Source organism: Martes martes (genome assembly GCF_963455335.1).
Source record: "Martes martes genome assembly, chromosome: 12".
NCBI classification, from domain to species: Eukaryota; Metazoa; Chordata; class Mammalia; order Carnivora; family Mustelidae; genus Martes; species Martes martes.
The window spans coordinates 91,973,778-91,990,365 of record NC_137900.1 but is presented as its reverse complement, the minus strand read 5'-3'; the positions used below and the strand labels follow the sequence as shown (position 1 = coordinate 91,990,365).

The following is a 16,588-nucleotide window of genomic DNA, read 5'->3' as shown; positions in this document are numbered from 1 at the left end:
GAACTCCACAATTTCACATTGCTGGTCAGCACAGCCCGGCAGAACTGAAAATTTCTCTTACCACTTAGACCATGTTTACACTTTCCATGCCCTTTACTGACTTCTGTTTACAACAACTAATCTTGACGTCATTTCAGACTGATAGGTGCAACAACAGTACAAACCATTCCTGTATACTCTTCCCCCAGATTCCGTAATTGTTAATATCTTACCACATTGGCTCTGTACTTCTCTCTATAAATAAATATCTTCATACTATTTTCTTTTTCATAGAGACGCTCTTTCATAAATTATGCTCTTTAATGCCTTCAAGGTATCTTCCCCCAAACGAGGATGACCTCTCTCATAACCACAGTTGAGTGATCAAAATCATGCAATCATCACCGACGTATTAAAATACTATGAACTAACACACAGACCTTATTCAGGTCTCACCAATGGTCTCCGTGATGTCAGCAAAGAGAGTCCCAGGTCACATGCTTCTTCGTCTTCCATGACACGGATGTTTTGTGGAAAAGTATAGGTCGGTCATTTTGTCAAATGTCTTCGAGTTCGTCTCACGTCCTGATCAGATTCTGGTTTCGCATTTTTGGCAGGAATATCACAGAATTCACATTGTACTTTTCTCTGTGCATTGTGTCGGGAGATGGTTTGTCCTACCGCAGTAATGTCAACCTTGGTCTCTTGCTGGGGTGGTGTCTGCCAGGTTGCTCCACTGTGAAGTCACTAGGGCCCCCCCTCTTTAACATTACTGAATTTAAAAAAAAAACAAGAATTATGGTAAAATACACACAACATAAAATTTACCATTTAACCATTTTTAAGCGTCTCATCCCGCAGCATTGAAGGCTTTCACGTTGCTATTCAACCATCACCACCACCCACGGAAACTTTTCATCTTCTTGAACTGAAACTCTCTGCTGATTGAACACTAACTCCTCATTCTCCCCTTCCCCCAGCCCCTGGCACCCACCATTCTACTCTCTGTCTCTCGGGTTTGCCTACCTAGGTATCTCATCAGTGGAATCATACCGTGTTTGTCTTCTTCTGACTGTCTACTTCACTCAGCATCATGTCCTCAGGGTTGACCACGTTGTAACCAGTGTCAGAATTCCCTTCCGTTTGGATGCCGGACAGAGATCCCCTTGCTGTATATACCACACGTTGTTTATGAATTTATCCCATCACGGACATGAGCGGCTTCAGCCTTTTGGCTATTGTGAATAATGCTGCTACATACTTGAGGGCACAAGCACCTGTTCAGTCCCTGCTTTCCTTCCTTTTGAGTATATCACCAGAAGTGGAGTTGCTGGGCCATTATTTTACTCTTCTTAATTAATGAGTGTCTTGTGGGATGATGCTTGGAGACTATGCAAATATCCAGTGACTCCTCACACTCCCACCCACCAGTTTCCGCATTCCTTGACCCCTACCCGAACCAGTTATTCCTCTAATGGTTGCCAAATGGTGATTTTCACTCTATCATTTCTTCTACTTCTATCAGCTGGCATTCTGCCGTAGGGAAGAAATCTCCCTTCCCCCTCATTTATCTAACCGCACGGACTCATTTCATCCAATGGGTCATACTCCATGGCTCCGTGGCCACTTTTCTACTCTGAGCAATTCTTTTCCCTAGTATTTCCAAGAACTCAAGGTTGGGGAAACGCGGGAACTTTCTGTAGTTCCTTCTCACCATTAAGAAGACCGAGAACGCAGCCTGACTTCCCCAAGTCTAAGCGATCGCGTTCCCGCCTGCTCCTTGGCTTCCTTGAGTGGAAACCCTCTTTCGGGCTGCCGCTGCACTGACCCCCCGGGCAGCCCGTCCCCGCGAGAACTACATTTCCCAGAGGCCTTCGGGGTTCTGCGTCATCAGCGAGCGCGGCCTTCAGCGAGCGAGGCCGACTTTGGAGAGCCCGCTGTGGCGGCGGCAACATGGCGGACGTGCTCAGTGTCGGAGTGAACCTGGAGGCCTTTGCTCAGGCCATCAGTGCCATCCAGGCGCTGCGCTCCAGCGTGAGCAGGGTGTTCGACTGCCTGAAGGATGGCATGCGGAACAAGGAGACGCTGGAGGGCCGGGAGAAGGCCTTCATTGCGCACTTCCAGGACAACTTGCATTCGGTCAACCGGGACCTCAAGTAGGTACCGGCTGAAGGGGCCGGCGTCGGGGACCCTCCGGGCGCCCACCCTGCCCCGACCCCGCGCGAGTCTTCCCAGCCAGGGGCCGCTCTCCGTTCCTTGCTCGCTTGCTCTCTGCCCCTCCCTTCCAAGCCCATGCCTGTTCCTCAGGGACACCTCGTCTCCCACCCCCGCTCTCCCGTCTCCCTTCTCTTGGCCTCCTAGTCCCGGCTGCCTCCCGCCGCCCCGCACCTGCCGTGGGGTCGTTGTGTTCCTGACGAGGAGACGCGCTCTTCCCGTGCACTTCCACTTCTCGTCTCCGCCTGGCAGGTTTCTCACCTGTAGGCCCTCTGTGCCCCGGCGTGTCTGATCAAATAGTACCAAACAGGACCAGCCCAGCGCTGCCCCAAACCCAAGTGCACTTGGTCCCTTGAGCACCAGTTCCTCGCCTCGGAACCTGGAATTCGTCCGTTTCACACTACTCCAGACCCAAACTTGATAAAACAGGACTTGCTCTTTCCCTCTCCCCTGCCCCCTCCGGAACCGATCAGAATTCCACTCCCGCTCCGCTCCGGTTCTGTTTCCTCCTCTAGAGAGACCTCATCTCAGGTTTAATCACTTATGTTTAGCCCCCGCCCCCCCCATATTAATTTGCAGTCCTTTAGGGTTAAGGATTGTATATTTCTTTCTCGTTCTTACAAGTCACCTTCTTTACTTGTACTTTCTAAGTGGTCTGTAAGAAATAAGTGAGAGGGTGTTTGTGAGATGCCCATCAGGTTGGAGGAACTCTTTAGCTGGTTAGGTTCTAAACGTGTCTTCCCTTCCTTAAGAGAGTCAGCCCTTCTCAGGGAGGTTGGAGTTCCAGGATTTTTGCCTTTTACTTCTCAGAACTGACCTTAGCAGGGAAAGGCGTTTGCTAAGATAGTCATCCTGTAATTTCTGGAATGGATGGATTTTTTTTCCCCCCCAACTTGGTCTCCTTAGTAACCAGATGGAAGGCGGAGGTAGCATGGAGGAGGTGGTGACCAAATGATGGGTGGTGCCTCTTTTGATTTTTTTCCCCTAAGTAGTTGCTATTCTTTTTTGGTGGAAAGCCAGGAAATCACACACCCCTCCTCAACTCCCACATTCACTTGCTGTTCTCTGGCGCAGTGCCAGTTAATACTTTTCCCTGCTTGAGGGGATGCAGTAGCTCTTCTCTGCTTCTTCCGTTTCCTCCCTTGGGTAATGTTCAGGATCTCACAACCCTCCACCGTTCTAGAAAGTTTATAGTACCCTGTCGCCTTTTTAAATCTTTGTGCAGTAGTGCCAAGAAGAAGGTGGCTGAAGATTCCAAAACGAGTGTGGCATGAGAAGCTGTTCCTAGAGAGTCTTTTGTTGACAGTTTGAGACTGGCCTCACAGAACATGCTCCTGGAATGTGCTTTTGCTGTTGGCTCCTTTTCCCCAGCTTCTCTAGAGTTTTCCTGCTAGACTGAAGTATGTTTGTTTGACACAGCCCCCTCCGTGGTGTCTTCTCATTCCGTTTGTTTATTTTATCTCTTCTTTGTTTTGTTAAGTTTTAACATCTGTGAAGTACCATGTACCAGTCTATTCCTATGTGAATGATAAATAATCATCATCTATTCAGGTACTTGCTGTTCTGCCAAATGTAATGATCTGTATGTGGGTCTGGAAACTCTTCGTGAGAAGCAATGTTATAGCACATTTCAAAATTCCAGAAAGTCGCCCTCCCCACCCTGAGAATAATTTGGGTTGTTACATCCTGACTTTAGGAGTCTTCCCGGTTCCAGTGCTCTTAACTTTTTTCCTCCTTTAGAATGACACCGGAGAGCTCGGTTTTAAAATAAGATAAGCTCCCACTTCAGGGTTTTCTTCATTGTCGGTGATCTTGACCTTTCACGGTGTTTGTTAAGAGCCTTCTGATGGACAATTTGAAGAACAGCCTTTGTTCTGGTTGGCTAAACCCTGGAGTGTCAGTGGACTCAGGTTTATTGCTTTACCTGCTTATTTTTCAGTGAGCTGGAACGTCTGAGCAATCTGGTAGGCAAGCCGTCTGAGAACCATCCTCTCCATAACAGTGGGCTGTTGAGCCTGGATCCTGTGCAGGACAAAACTCCTCTCTATAGTCAACTCCTGCAAGCGTATAAGTGGTCAAACAAGGTAAGGGAGACATGTCAGAAATGGAGCTGATACAGAAAAAGCCAAGTTTTGTTAACATTTCATAAATGCAGAAGGGGAGGGTGTCAGTTTTTGTTTCTTTTTGTTGTTGTTGTTCTTGATTCAAAATTCAGATCTTGTTCTCGATGAGATTACAGAGGTGGAAGTTGTATAATTTCTTTATGAGCTATTCTGTAGTCCTTTGAAGTCTTTGGGGATTAGTCATGATGCTCAGGTAATTAATTTTTTTAAAAAGTCCTAAATCAGGTGTGCTTAGGACTCTATACCTGGAGACTGGGTATAGGGAGCAGCTTTCGTGAACCCCTTGAATTCCTGTGTAAAGTGTTGTGGTATGTGCATTTTGTTTTTCCTGGGGAAACCTTCCTCGCTTTCGTCAGATTCAGAGGAGTCCATAACCCCCAGAAGGTTAAGGACTGGTGGTCCTTATGTTCAGCCACTCACACTGTTTGTATTGCTCGTGCTGTCTTCCCCTGTCCTCCCTGCAAGATCGTGAGGGTGCCGTTTGTCCGGTTGCTCTCCATTCTCTAACTACATCTGGGGGAGACTGTTCTAAGGCTGCTCCGAGAAATCTGCTGTTCGTGGTTTCCTTCAGCAAGCAGCCCTGGGGCGTAGACCCTGGGACAGCTGTAATAGGAAAACTAAGCTCTAGTCTAAAAATAGCCATTAACAGTTAGGCTCATAAGCCTGGAAACAGCTAGTTTGTTTACTCACAAGCTCCTTTTGTTTGGGTGCTGCGAGTTGTTGTGTATGCTTTTTCCCTGCTGATAAAGAACTAGAATATGTGTTTGGAATGATTTGGGAAACTTCTTTCATTAGACTGTGCTACTTCTCTGGAGACCCTTGTTCTCGCAGTTACTGGTTCTGAATTGCCGTGGCCTCCAGTCATCCATTGTCTTTTCCGTCTTTTCTGTGGTCCTTCTGCCCCACCCCACCCCGCCCCTGTTTTGGATGAGAGATGAGCATTGAGAGTTTTTCTGGTGTGCAGATTTTTATCTTTAAGTTGCTCGGTGATATTTAGTATACTTTGGTTTGAAGTGGGGCCCTGGGAGCTAAGTCTGAGAGGGAGGGAGAGGTGAGTGAACCTCTGATACAGACACTCAGCTGTAGGGGTTGTCCCTCCGACCCTGGGCTGCCGTTGGCAGAAGACCCAGTTTGGTCTTGAGCAGCAGGGTGCCCAGTTGGTGCGGGGATCTGTCGCTCTCCTGTTCTCTGTAGGTCTGCTTTCCTAGGTTGGCCTGATGTCTGTAAGTGGTGGGAGAGAGGGCCTGGCGGTTGTGAATTTGCAGCGCTCTCATACCACGTGATCTCCTGGTGTCATGCCAGACCCTGAAAAAGGATTTTAGGCCTGCTTGGTAGGTTGCCCCTATCTAAGTAAACGGTTCATTGAATCCAGGGTTGGGATCCTCTAATTGGGTGATGCGGATCACCTGAGGCACAGGACGTTGGAGAGGCAGTTTCCAAAAGGTGGGGATGCAAGTCAGATAAAAATTATGTCTTTGCCACAGCCAGGCGTGAGATTCTTCCAGCCTTACGCAGATAGCACTGCTCTGTCAGGCTGTCCTGTTGGAGCCTCCTTGTTTTCCCAGGGACGCTGTCGGTCATCCTTAGCTGAGTTTACCTAGGGATTGGGTGGGATCTGATCGTTAGGTACATGGTGTGACGTCCTTCTGGTTGGACTCCTGGTAGAAAGTCTTGCTTTTTGGTGTTTGGACACACAAACTGTGTTGGTGTATCACATGGGTAGTGTTGTTTTTGGAACAGCCTAGAGCTACGGAGACTTTTCAGTGGAGGGAAGACTTAGGCCAACTGAGAAACCATGAGTGACCCGGGACTCCTAGTGGAAGTGACTGGTTTCAGGTTGAATGAAGGTAGTTTACTTGTTCACCGAATTTAATAGTATATTAAAATCCAGTTTCCTGCTCCTGACTCTTACCCTTGCTCTAAGGTGAAAAAGAGGTTGTATTAAGGAAAAGAAATACTGTGTTCTGTGGAACTTCTTGCCCTGGAGATGCTACAGATGAAGTAGTTTGTAAATCCTGTAAGAGCAGTGTGAAAGCTGTGGGGTTGGGGGGATGGTGTTTAAGTCATGTCCCTGGCCTGGGAGCTCCTCGTGCACAGTAGCTGCCTGTTCATCAGCTCCCTAGTGGCCCAGGGGGTTTGGGGGGCTGCTTGTACCACCGATCAGTAGAAACAAAGAGAATGATTAAGGGATGTTTAGTTTAGGCCTTCTTTTATAGCTGAGCAGACTGAGGCCCAGTGAACTGACCTGCCCGTGGCTTCACAGTTAGACTAGAATTTGCATTTCCTGACTTAGTTCAGTGTTCTCTCCTCTAAACTTGATGCTTTAATCCATTTTGGCTTAAGGTTTTCGACTATAGAAAACATTTTTTTCCCTTCCACATTCATCCTGGAAGCAATTCCTGCGTTATCTTTTATTCATGAATCCGTATGCATTTTGCTAATTTGTAATGGTTTATTGAAAGATGGAGATGACAAGTGTGTGGTACTTGGGCCCCCAAACTATTGCTCTTGTCCAGGGCAGACACCACTAATCACTTTCTGCGTTCCTTCCTGCTGAGGTCATGCAGGGGCTCGCAGCTCTGTTCTGGGGCGAGGAGGCCCCTGCCAATTATTCAGAGATGGGCTGCAGGGAAAACATGTTTTTTATTTCCATGATGATAGATAATGTCCTGTTTGACTATGACTTATTTATACCCTACCTTACCCTACAAAGGATTTAAGGTCGATTGCAAGAATACATAAAAACCTTGAAAGGAAAGAGGGAAACAATGGTGAGGGTGCCTTATGTACACTTCTTTAATAAACTCAAGAAGTAGCCCCAAGAAATAAGCCAGTATTCTAATTTCCAGCTGGGGATATGGAAGCAGCAAGCAATTAGATGTGTTTATTTTGCCTCTCTTACAAATGAAAAGAGCTTTTTAATTGCTAAAGCTTTCATCATTCATCATTTTACCCTCAAAGAGTTTAAACCAGTAAGTGCATTAATATGTTAAGTGAAGTTTGGGGTAACTTGCCAATGTCAGCTTTACGCACTGTTGGCTAAGAATTGAAGGAAGTGTGGGAAAGGCTTTGATACCATCCATTATGTGATGAACTTTCTGTTTTATGTGCTGTTGGCCATAGAAAAGTCTCGTTCATGCTTCATGACTAATTATTTTCTTTAGGGGATTTTGTAATTTTTGTAAAGTCAGTCGGAATATTAATTACATGGTAGTTGGCATAATTGTTAGGTTAACACATTTAAAAATTAATCTAATGTAATGAAATGATGGCAAATTGCTGTGAGCAGCACTTTCTCCACGCTGATTTGGGGGAAGAATTTAGCTTTTGACTATTATGCACCTATAGATAATTGTTCTGTAGAGGGATGACAAGCTCTCTTGACGAGGGCAGAAATAATTGGTATCATCGCTGTCCTTAGCTGTGGGACAGTCTGTGCGGACCTTCTTTGGCATCTTGTGTTCTGGAACGCCAAGGGCTAGGCTGAATTTTTTCCGAAGATCCCCTGCTGAAGGTTTTCGGCGTCCTGTCACAGGCTCTTATCTCTGACTTCGACTTTTATTTCTGACTTTTTCACTTGTTTGTGGCAGAGGCTGCTGGTGCATTTGCCCGAACAGCTGGCTGAGACTACATCCCTGCCCAGTGACCTCTGAGGCAGAGAGTGCCCCAACGTGTCCCTTTCTTGGGGGGCTGGGAATTGGGCCCAGAGGAAGGTGCTCCTGCCACCTCTGATTTTTTTTTTACAGGCTTCATTTTTCAGTTTTATTAGAGAAAGAGCTGCTTTCTGCCCGAGAACATTCAGTTGGCAAGTGTGAAGGCATTTCCTCCAGTACACCTCCCTAACTGTTCTTCCCAGAATTTAGTTAGATGGCCTCAAGTTACTGTGACCATCATCTCGCTCAGATCCGTCCTCGAAGGTGCACCTTGTGTTCCTGCGTCTTGGAGCTGACGGGTGGGGTTGTTTGTAATGGAGCCTTTCCTTTAGGGACCCTGTCCTCTTTTATGTCCCTGAGGAGTGATGCTCCCTGCTGGGAGTCCCCAGCACCTAGCAAGGCGCCTAGTCCATAGTAGGCATTCCGTTAAAATCAATGAATGAATGAAAGAATAAATGAAAGCTTTTTCTGTTGAATTTTTAATTTACAACCCCTTTTGTGGTTTGCTTGCTTGTCTTTTTAGTGAAGTATGATAAGGACATTTCCATTTTTGGCCATTACTGAGAAATCCAGTTGGCTCTTTGGAGATGAGAGACAGTTCTGAGATCCTGCGATGGAGGCCAGGGCTGGATTCCAGAAGGGTCATTTGGAAGGACAGGGTGAGGTCGGTTGGTGAACTGATGATAAGCTTCTTGAGGGCTGAGGTTAGCAATTTTATCTACGACGCTTGTCACCCATGTGCCCTTTCTAAGAGAGCCGGGTTGACAGCCAGCGCTTAGGAGGGGATGGGACTTGCTGGAAGCCTTCTGGAGTTGACTGAGTCAGGCTAATTTGAGCTACAGCACCTGCTGTCAGGTGCTGTGTGGCAGCTGTCGTTTTGGCAGTACAGAGAAAACGGGGAAGAGGAGCGTCAACCCCATCAGCCTCGCAGGGCTTATCCCTCTCTGTATTGTCAATCCCCGATTTCTGTTCCTCGTGTTTTCCTTCCCACCAGACCCCCTCCTGCCCTGTTCTTCTCTCTGGTACACATTTGGGGGCTACTGATGCATTAAGCAAATCGTGAGGAGAGACAATCACTTAAATGCCCCCCAGACCTTCATCATCATGGGCTAGGACCAGACGTGGTTTGGGATGGTCCTTATTTTTTGCAGAGGCGTCGTTCCCAGGGCCGCTCTTTCACCAGTATCTCACCTTCACAGCCCCTGCTCGTTCAGAATGGGCTTCCGTGGCGAGCTTCACTCTAGGACTTTCTGCCCTGGTTAGGCCGGAACCCTACACCCTTCTCCTTCCTCTCCACCCCCAAACCTTGATACTGTGGGAGCCATTATGAGAAGAACAGAGAGTAACACAAACAGAAAAAGACAAGAGAACAAAACCAATCTCCTGGATTTTTAGATACTGGTGGAAGCAGAAGTAAAGGACAGGACAGCGAGAAGTGTCTGGGCTTCCAACTAAGTCCTGGACTCGGGCTGCCGGGGCTCTGATGCAGCGCTGCACTTACTCCGTGCCTTAAGCAGGCGAGAAAGAAACTCTTTTAAGACCTCAGTTTCCGAGCACAGGGTGTGGTGCATAAACAATGAATTCTGTTATGCTGAAAAGAAAAAATAAATAAATAAATTAAAAGCTAAACTGTGGGGGAAAAAAAAAGACCTCAGTTTCCTCCTCCATGAAATGGGGATAACTCTAGTGTTTGTATCATAGTGTTGAAGACACATGAAGCAATGCACATAAAATGCCTTAGGATACCTCACGTACCATGCATGTCCTATCAGTGGTGGTCGTGATTCCCAGGTGTGGTAATAGTTGATGTGTGTAAATATTTACGGAGTGGCAGTATTGCTCAGCAGTTAAGAGCGTGGGCTCTAGAGCTGGACTGCTCCGGTTCGGGTCCTGGCTCTGCTCTCTGACAGCGGTGAGGCTCGCCTCTCTGGGCCTCTGTTTTCTCTTCACTGAAATGGGAATGGCCATTGTGCCCACTGCAGGAGGATATCATGAGGCTAAATGAGGTAATACAAATGAAGCACTTTCCTGGCACAGAGTTAATGACCGGTCTCTAGGGGCTGGTCTTAGCTTAACAGAGACGGACAGACCTCCAGGCAGTGCTGGACTGTCTTTCAAGGATTTTTGCTCGATGTTGCAGCTTCCCAGACTTGATTTTGGTATATTCTTCCGAAATTCTGCAAATCAGAGATTTTTTTTTTTTTTTTAAGATTTTATTTATTTATTTGACACAGAGAAAGAGATCACAAGTAGGCAGAGAGGCAGGCAGAGAGAGGGGGAAGCAGGCTCGCTGCTGAGCAGAGAGCCCGATGCGGGACTCAATCCTAGGACCCTGAGATCATGACCTGATCTAACCTAACTCAGTGGCCTAACCCACTGAGCCACCCAGGCGCTCCCAAATCTGAGATTCTTTTAGGTAGTCAGCACCTTTCGTGCCCTGGGGGAGCCCGAGGGTAGGTGCCAACAGTTCACACATTCATATGAACCAGTGGGAGGGGGAATCTTTCCTCAGAGAACCTGGAGCTTGGGTGAGGGATGGGGAGGAGGGTCGCTGACCTCTTGGTGTGGAGTCCTGGCTTTTGGAAGGGTAGGACGGCATGTGGGAGTTGAGTGGCAGCAAAGGCAGGGTGAGGGTCCTGGGGAGGAGCGCAAGGAGGTGCGAGGGGACTGCAGAGAGGGGGATGAGAAGGGCGGTGTATCGCTCAGGGCAGCCTGTTTGTCCAGAGTGGGGAGGAGCCTTCCCGTGTGGGCACTCCATAAGGCCGTGTTCCCAGAGCTCAGCCTTCCTATGGGTCCGTAGTCCTCCTGCCTGGTAGGGAAACTCTTGTGGCCTAGTCAGGGGTTTCTTATGTTGTTTCTTTAGAAAAATGCTTGCACGCAAAGGCCGGTAGGAAAAGAAACATCTGGATTCCATCCACTTTTGTCAGTTGGGTGCTCGTTACTAGCCGGGCTATGGGGTTAGACTCTTGGGTTTGAATCCCCAGCCCTCCTCTCAGCTTTATGATTTGGGGCAAGTTACAGAGCCTGTCTCTGTCTTAGCCTTCTCATCAGTCGGAGTGGTTCATGACAACTTCTGTGTCGGGGCTGTGGTGAGGATTGATGGGTTATGTGTCCCCCCACCCCCCGCCCGGCACCTAGAACAGTGTCCAGTGTGTAGTGGGCATCCACTGGGTTCGCTAGTCCTACTCCTTTTCGTATTTTTGGTAAAGTGTTCAAAAGGCAGCGTGTCGTTGTGGCAGCATGGGACCGAGGTTTTGAGTTCTGGGTGTCGCTGTCTCCTGGCTCGCTGTGGGACCTGCCCTGTGACCTTACACCAGCGGCTTCACTCCTTTCTGGGTTCTGGCTGCCTCACCGGTAGATGAAGTCTTGGACGGGATGATCTCTTGGGTCCCTTTCAGCTTTAGCTTGGAGAGACTGTGGAGTCACTTGTGCATTTCTGTGGTTTTGGAAATGAAAGCATAACCTGGGGAGTGGAAAAGAGCAGTGCTTGTCCGGTAACATTTCTTCAGCACGACTATTGTGTATGCATCTCAGGGTATGCCAGAACAGAGCGGCCGCCCGGAGGCCTCGTGGAAAATTACCTTCCAGAGGTTCTCTGGACAACAGTGGCCCCTTGTAACACACCAAGCGTAAATGTTAATGAAAATCAAGTGATGCCCCTGTAATTGTAAACGGTTTCTATCCCAAGGCTTTGGCCCAGTTCCACATCTTTATGTTCTGTTTACTAGTTGTGGTTTCCGAAAATTGCCACTTTATTGTTGCCTAGAATCAGATTTGTGATTCTCTCATTTTTTCCTCTAAAGGAACAGGCCGTCTCTCTAGAAGCTGCCCTGGGAGGCTGCAGAGGCTACTGGCTGTGTCACGCCTGCCCCCAGGAGGCGCTCTGTCTGGGGGGCACTCACCTTGAGTCCCTTCTTGGCTGCTCACATTAGCCTTCTCTGGGCTGATAAGGTTGGTGCGGTTTGTCCAAAGCCTTCTGTGGATTGTAACCAGAGCCTGAAAAGGGCGCTTTCTCTCCCGTCCCAGGAATGTTTAGGAGAAAGGAAATTGTCCCATATCATTTTTCTTCGCAGCGAGGTGTACATCGATGGCGGGATGGAAGCATATCGTTACAAGAACGGAAAGAATCTGATGTCACACCCCCCCATTTTCTTGTCTGCCCGTCGTGGCGGTGTGAGCCGGGGCAGAGCTGCTAGATAACTGGTGCTTCGCCCCCGTTGTCTGAGCTTTCTCTGGGCCACCTCATCTTTTCTGCAGCTTCACACGGCAGCCACACATCGATGCCACCTCACTGCACTGCCAGCCTAGGTCCCTCTCCTGAGCTCAGACCCACGTAGCAAAGTGCCTGCCCAGTGTCTGCACTCGGAGACTCGGGGGCCTGTGACGCTGGATCCAGAACTAAAATCCTGCTCCTTGTACTGGGCCCCAGCTGGGTGCCCAGACCCTCACACCTGCTGACCAAGATGTATTGATTCTACCTCTTGAAAACCTCTTACCCTCTCCTCCCCATTTTGACTGCTCTTGCCTGAGCCCAGGCCCCCATGATTGCTCGGGACAGTGCTGCAGCCTCCCACTGACTTCCTGCCAGTTCCTACCCCTTTGAATCTATTTTCCTCTCTGCAGCTCTCCGGGGATCTTGAGAATGTAGACATCTGATTGGTTGCCCCTCAGCAGTTTCTTCCACCTCTCTCAGGATGAGTGCCAACTCCCCAGCTGGCATGTGGAAGCATTGTAGTCATCAGGCTGTGGGGCCCGAGTCCAGAAGCAGGCAGCCCTTTGGCCGGATGCCTTGGCCTCAGTTTCCTGATCTGTAAGCAGCACGCACAGTCCTGCGTCCTAGGGCGGCTGTAGGAGTACACGAATCCTGCTCTTGGGTCTTTCACACAGAGCCTGGCATGTTACCCGTTTACTGTCAACAGTCCGGGTGTAGGACTTCATGATCCGACACCAGCTTATTTCTCGAGCTCCCGTCCTCACTCCCTTCCTTCTGGGAAAAAAAGAACCCAGAACTTTGGATTATGGAAAATTTCAAATATACACAAAAGTAGGTACAGTCTTGTTTCAGTGGCGGGAGCTGAGTACCTTAAAGCGGTCTGTAGATGGGTCATTTCGTCACAAAAACTCCAGTGTTCAGCTTCCTTTCTGGCCACTCTGCCAGTTCCCGGTTACAGAATTAATCGCAGATCCCGGTGGGGCCATGATCTTTTCATCTCACGGCTTTTGCACACGTTATTCTTCCTTCTCCTTTCTTCCTTTGGAAACCTCTTACTCATCTTGGTCTCAGCTGGGTTGTTACCTCCCCTCGGAGGTCTTCTGAGTTGTATCCAGAGCAGGTCCCAGTGTTTATACCTCTTCGTGCTTTTCTCCCACTCCGGTTCTTTATGACCCCACAGGATTAAGCCTGGTCCTATACTAGGATTTAGACTTGGAGTCCATCTGCTGGACTGTAAGTGGGCATAATACCGATCTTGGTGCTGATCTGGGTGTCTCGAAAATGTGTATACAGTTTGTAGTTCAGGGTAGGGTACAGAGTGGTGTTTAATAAACAGTAGTTATTGCCAGTAGCTGTTTCTAAAGGTGTCGTAAAACCGTATTTGAATGGGTCACTTGAAGCCTCTAAGTCTCTTCCTCCTTTCCTTCTTAGATGATGTATTTTCCTTCTACTTGATTCTGTTCGACTTTTCCAGATTGTTGTTGTAGGGGAGGGATGGGAGCGAATGCCAGCGGCTATCCTCTGAGTTCCCTGGCCACCAGGCCCCCTCTGAGGAATCTCCGGCCTGGGGCCAGGAGTCCCTGATGGAGGGGAGCTGCGGGTCTGTCTGGCCTGTGGCCCTCAAGCTGCCGCCGCCCGCATCCCCCTTCATTTGGTGTGATTTTGCTGCAGTTACTGCCTTGTTTCGGGAGGTTCCAGCTCATGCAGTCTCCTGGGTTTGTCCCTGGGCTCCGCCTTCTGCTGCTCCTTGCTGACTTGACAAAGTGACTAGAACTCCCGAATACCCTCCCTTCCACCAGGGACAGGGTACTCCTCTGGTCAGTTCTGGCACGGCGGGAACTTCTGTTTCCCCCTCCCTCTGTTGCGCCGGCAAACTTACCATGACCCTGTGTCTTGGAGGCTCTTTCTCAAACCTCCAACTTCATCTTGGCTGCCCTGTGAGCCTGCTGCTTGCCATCCCCTCTGCCTGGAGCCCCTGGCACCTTCTAGAGCGCATTTTCTACTGCTTCCTCCTGCAGCCTGATAAAGAATTGCTTCAGAGAATTCTCTGGAATAACCAGGCAGAGCTGACCTTGTCTGGTTTTGCCCCCAGCCTCTCGGCAGCTGCACTGATCACACCGTGCCACGGCTGCTTGCTGTCCAGGTCTGTCCCCTTGTCTGCGAGGCTGGGGCTGTGGCGTCATCTTTGAATACCCAGCGTCTGGCACATCGTAGGCACCTCGTAATGGAAGCTTCCCTCCCTCCTCCGCCCCACCCTGCCGTATTCCCGAACAGACTCTAGGGACTGTTATCTCCTTTGACTGAGTGTTCGATCTCAAAGGGACCTCAGTGATCTGGTAGGTCTTTTTTGCCCCTCATTTTGAAGAGGTCTCCAAGGCTGTCCTGCCAGTCCTCTAATTGGGACCCAAGGTATTGACAGCTTGGAAAAGGAATGTCAGCCGAATGTCCAGAGCACAGAGAGGTTCCTTCCGCTATTAAGGGCCATTAAAATACTACCTTTTATCTATGGTTTTGCGGCCGCTGACACCCTCTCTGTGGAGCAGGAGCAGCGGTCAGTCCACATGACACCTGGAAGGGAACCATGGGCACAGGTGTGATTTAAAGATAGCAGTAGTCTGTGTGCAGAGTGAGGCTGCGCAGGGCCCAGCCTGGCCATGGACTTGGCTCTGAGGGATTGCCTTGACTGCCCTGCGGAAAGCAGCCCCAGACCCAGAGATTCTGAGCTGCAGGCACCTTCGTCCGCTTCAAGCTTAGGAGCGGGTGAGTTGGGATCTTCGTAACTAAGCGGTATCTTTGCTGGGCACAGCATGAAGAGAGCGGGACTGCCTTGGTCCCCCTTACTGCCCTTGCCGGCCGGGGATGTCTGTGCAAGTATGGTTGTGTAAAGACAGGTGCCAGTCGCCACTGTTTTCCCCCTTTTCAACAGAAATTGCCCTCCACGGGTTCAGGAAATGCCAGTGGCTCTCATCTTTTCCCCGTTAGTGTGTGTCTGCCTCTTTTAGGGTTGGGAGTTACAGCATAGCCTAGTTATCTTCAGTTAAAATAACAGTGGCTTCTTTGATGATTATCGATCACTTGTTAGTAGTTGCTACCACTAAGCATTCTAGGCTCGGCTCTGTCCTGATGACTCTGCACAGGGCAGATTTTGAAGGGGGAGGGGTCTGCAGACTTTAAGAGCATGCGTGCGTTCAGAATGGTTGGACTTGTTATAAGAGGCTCAGTCTTACTAGTTCCCAAGCTGTGCCTTTGGGCAGTGTGCTCTTTGCTAGGAGGTGTCAAAGCCATCCATTCTGTGCCTGCTTACTGAGCACCTACTCAGTTCTAGGCACTCTTTGGGACACAGCAAATGAAAACTGATCAATTTCCGTCTCCTTGGAACTTAGCTTATATCCAAATCTCTAACTTGATCAGAGGAGTTAAATGCCCAAAGCACCTGCTTTTAGGATAATAGTATTAATGGTGGTCTTCCCCCCCACCCCCCTTAATTAGTGGCCTTTACATGTCTCATTTACCAGTCTTTACCATCAGGAAGGAACAGAACTCACGGTATGCTGGGTGACTGCATTGTCATCTGTAACTGATCTAGAACAGCATCTGAACATAGAGGAAAGTGTGTCTTGGAGTCTTGATATCTTAAATATCATCCTGTTTTCATAGCTTGGTGCATTTTAATTCTGTCATATGCTTAATGCAAATGCAAATTTCTTGCTAGTAATACACAGCTTTCTGGCTTATTTGCCCTTGGCATGTCACCTGTTTGTCCTTATCCTGGTCCATCCTAAGGCTGGTGTTTGCTTTAAGGGGTTCTCATCGATTTTAAGAGGACACTAAATATGTATCTTCAGGTGGTGTCCAGAGGAGAAAAACTGTCGCTCAGTGAGCTTCAGGTACCAACTTTTTTGAGGCTGTTGACCTCAGACCTGATGCAGTCAGTCTGTTGCTGTGTAAGAGAATTCTCTGTGTTGTGATGTGTGTTAGTGACTCTCACTCCCTACATTTGCACCTGGGTCTGTTTAAGTTTCATTTAAATTCCTGAAGCCCTGAGGGACGATTTTGCCCATGGGTGACAATTGGCCTGATGCACTGGCTTCAGCACCTCACCCAGGGACAAGCAGGGCCCACTGAGTGCGCTGTGCTCTCTGATTGCCTGACTGCCCACCTGCTTGTCCGTCCAATTAGTTCTCCATCTCACCATTCAGAGGCACACTTTGTAATTCAGTGTGCTTCCTGGAGTTGAGTGCATTGATTCCAAATCCTGCATCATCCATGGTTTCTGTGATGAGAATTAGAATCTTCTGAGTTTCAAGATAGACCAAATTCTGGACTTCATCCTAATGAGCAGAAGATGATTAAGTGACTGTTGAAGTTTTGTTCAGTGACTCGGTAGAAGGGAATTTTCCTGTTAA

The 16,588-nt window shown here is 48.7% G+C and overlaps 1 protein-coding gene across 3 annotated transcripts in view; it reads left to right on the top strand.

Annotated features, from left to right (window-relative positions):
* The first annotated feature begins 1,906 nt into the window (after positions 1-1,906).
* Positions 1,907-16,588, top strand: part of MED27 (mediator complex subunit 27) — a 195,384-nt gene continuing 180,702 nt past the window's right edge. For 2 of the 3 annotated variants that reach the window (XM_080819911.1, XM_080819910.1), the window contains exons 1-2: positions 1,907-2,135; positions 4,133-4,277. In XM_080819911.1, coding sequence (XP_080676037.1) covers positions 1,933-2,135; positions 4,133-4,277 — 348 coding nt within the window. In that variant the 5' untranslated portion in view covers positions 1,907-1,932. The remainder of the gene's footprint in view (positions 2,136-4,132; positions 4,278-16,588) is intronic. The other variant, XM_080819912.1, reaches the window with a different exon arrangement.